The 3085-nt window shown below is 39.4% G+C and overlaps 1 protein-coding gene across 1 annotated transcript in view; it reads right to left on the reverse strand.

Annotated features, from left to right (window-relative positions):
* Positions 1–256: 256 nt before the first annotated feature.
* Positions 257–3085, reverse strand: part of LOC102766972 (ATP-binding cassette sub-family A member 8-like) — a 47901-nt gene continuing 45072 nt past the window's right edge. The window contains 2 exon segments of the mRNA XM_015570806.1: positions 257–1150; positions 1283–1339. Coding sequence (XP_015426292.1) covers positions 1052–1150; positions 1283–1339 — 156 coding nt within the window. The 3' untranslated portion in view covers positions 257–1051.

Genomic DNA, 3085 nt, shown 5'->3' on the forward strand with positions numbered 1-3085 from the left:
AGAGGATCATCTCCACTCAGAAAATCTTACATTTTATACATGGTCATCATATCCAGTAGTTTAGAAAACGTCTCTTTTGTCACCACTTTTTACTTCCTTAATCACGGTGTGGTGTCTTCTTTGTTTAGATTTTGGTAGCGCATTGATTAAAGCAGCAAACTTACTTTTATATTAGAGATCATTTTCCATTGGATTGCGATGAACTTGTAAATTGGAGGCCCAAGAGTTGAGAAAAAGACACATGAAATAGAAGACATTTCAAAACTATATATAACAGATTTATTTTATATTTTTGTCCAACTTGGTCATTGGACCTATTACATTTATCAACTTTCTGAGATGAAGTGGCAGATGTCCATAAAAGATCAGTTATAATACAAGCATCTTTAACAAAGATTTAAAAATACAATGAAAATAGGACTCTGTTGGTTTATAAAAATAAAAAAGTATAATACATTCCTAATAGCAAGTTTTCAGTTTTCCAGATCTGTATGACTGATAGTGTTTCCAGTGGAAATGTTATCAAATATATTGATATCAGATTTTATGACCAATGAATGAGGTTTTCATATTTTTAGCCATAAAATATATATTAAAATATTTTTTAATAAGTTTAATACTTTTTGACATGCTCACTTAAATTACTATTAAAATATCAGCTTTATAAAGTATCATACTTGCTGAAGAATAAATATATGGATTTCTCAGTTTAGGTTAGCAAGAAAAAGATTTTAAGTTTTTGATAAAAAAATTAAATAAAATTCGTATGTCATATTCAGAAATGTAAATTTATTTATTCAGGATTAGACAGAAAAATGGGATCAGGGTGACCTGCAGACACACGTAGGCTGGGACTGGGAGGTGGGCTCAGTCGGGTACCTCTGTCCCTGTTGTCACTGCATTTGCCCAGCGCTCACTCCTCCTCTCCACCACACCAAAAACCATGTCAGTGTTCACAATATAGGTTCTAAATACAAACAGTGATGCTACCAAAATAAATGTCTTAAAGAACAACCACAGGCTTGAATGGAAACATAGAGTGCTTGGGGCTTCAAAGCTCTTCCTGTGGGAGGAGCTCCTGTTTCATGGAGGGTTGAAGTTCATGAACAAAATTCTCCAACTCCTGCTCCTTGGAGAGCTCCAGGAAGACCTGAAAGGGGATAAGAGATAGAGAGACAGGGATGTCATACTGTTTCCTGTAGCCCCAGGAGAGGGAAAAGCATATGTACTTATTGTACAGTTCTATTCCATGGAAGATGTAAGATCACTAAAACTGACCCACCTGCTCTAGGGTGGACTGTGACAGGCTGTACTCCTCCAGGTCGAAGCTCTGTTTAACTGCACAAGGATGAATGTATGTTAGGGGTTTATATGTTTTTATATCCAGATGGCCTTAGAAGTCAGCACAGAATACAAATAACGATTTTTTAAAAAATATTAAATGAAAAGGTGAAGACAAGAATCGTTAGGATGGTTTAAGTACAGCATTTAGCCAAAGGAACAGCAATGCATTCACATAGGTTTGGAGAAAAGGTGTTATGTCGCACAGTTTCTGAGATGTCTATGTAAGGGAGGAAATGGTGCCGAGAAGGCTTCCTTTCCTGCAGGGGAGCCAGGGTTTCTGCACATCCAGCACAGGAAGAGGTGGAAGACAGACACATTTGGAAAAGGGTTGCATCGGAAGATTATAGAGAAAGATGCCTGTGGTTTTCTAAGAACCAGGCAATCCTCATGGACCTCTTTCCGTCCATGCAGTTTGCTTGACCCAAACCAAGTAGAAAACCCTTCTCCTTGACCAAAATGGACTGGGCAGGGTAGTTAGAGCCCCAATAAGAGCCCAGCAGGCTGGAAATATGCCACCAACAGTACCAGATTGGAAATATTCCACCGAAGATACCAGGCTGGTACTGGCCACAGTGCCAGTCAGGGGATGCTCAGAACGCTGGGGTGCTCAGCTCAGAGAATGGAAAGAAGAGGCATCACTGTGACCATGGATGCTATTAGCAGGAGGAAGAAGGTCTCCTAGAACCAGGAGACTAGAATCTCTTTCTCAAGGAAGGTGACAAGCAAGAGAAGATATCACTGGGCAATGACAGTGAAAGAATATGGATGGAGAGGGAGGTCCAGATAGCACAGAACAGAGTTACAGAGTTAATGGGCTCAGATGGCAAGGACCACATGAGCCTGGCGATGACAGATGCAGTGTAGTTAGTTTTATAGTACAACAGACACAAGAAGATCATCTTAGTGACCAAACAAGAGGTAAGTTTCTTTTTTTAAAAAATATTTTATTGAGTTTTTACAGAGAGGAAAAGAGAGAGATAGAGTTAGAAACATCGATAGAGAGAAACATCGACCAGCTGCCTCCTGCACACTCCCCACTGGGGATGTGCCCGCAACCCAGGTACATGCCCTTGACCGGAATCGAACCTGGGACCTTTCAGTCTGCAGGCCGACGCTCTATCCACTGAGCCAAACCGGTTTCGGCAAGAGGTAAGTTTCTTAATATAGAATCCAAGGCAAAAAAAATAATAATAATATGCAAGTCTACATAAAATTTATTTTTATGTTTTTTAAATACATTTTATTGATTTTTTACATATCAGCTGCCTCCTGCACATCTCCCACTGGGGCTGTGCCCGCAACCCAGGCACATGCCCCTGACCGGAATTGAACCTGGGACCCTTCAGTCCGCAGGCTGACAATCTATCCACTGAGCCAAACCGGTTTCAGCTAAAATTTAGTTTTAAACATATAAGCACCAATATGCCAAAAGACAATATTCTTCTTCTTCTTTTTGACAGTATTATTCTTAAATGCATGTATGATTGAGTTTTCACTTAACTTATACCAATATAGATACACAAAAAGATATGGAAAAAGCCCAGAAGAGTAAAAATCACTCCCATTCCCCCCACCCCCCACCCCACCACCACAAAGGCACACAGAATGCCTGTACTTCCTTGATATTGTGCTCCTAAAATTCAATTTGAATTTAACACATTATATCACATTTCATGTTTGTCATGGAGATGGATTATTTTGTGATTTGAAATGATCTGCTTTCTGGCTCTTATTTAAATGA

Source organism: Myotis davidii, unplaced genomic scaffold, assembly GCF_000327345.1.
Source record: "Myotis davidii unplaced genomic scaffold, ASM32734v1 scaffold327, whole genome shotgun sequence".
Classification (NCBI taxonomy): domain Eukaryota; kingdom Metazoa; phylum Chordata; class Mammalia; order Chiroptera; family Vespertilionidae; genus Myotis; species Myotis davidii.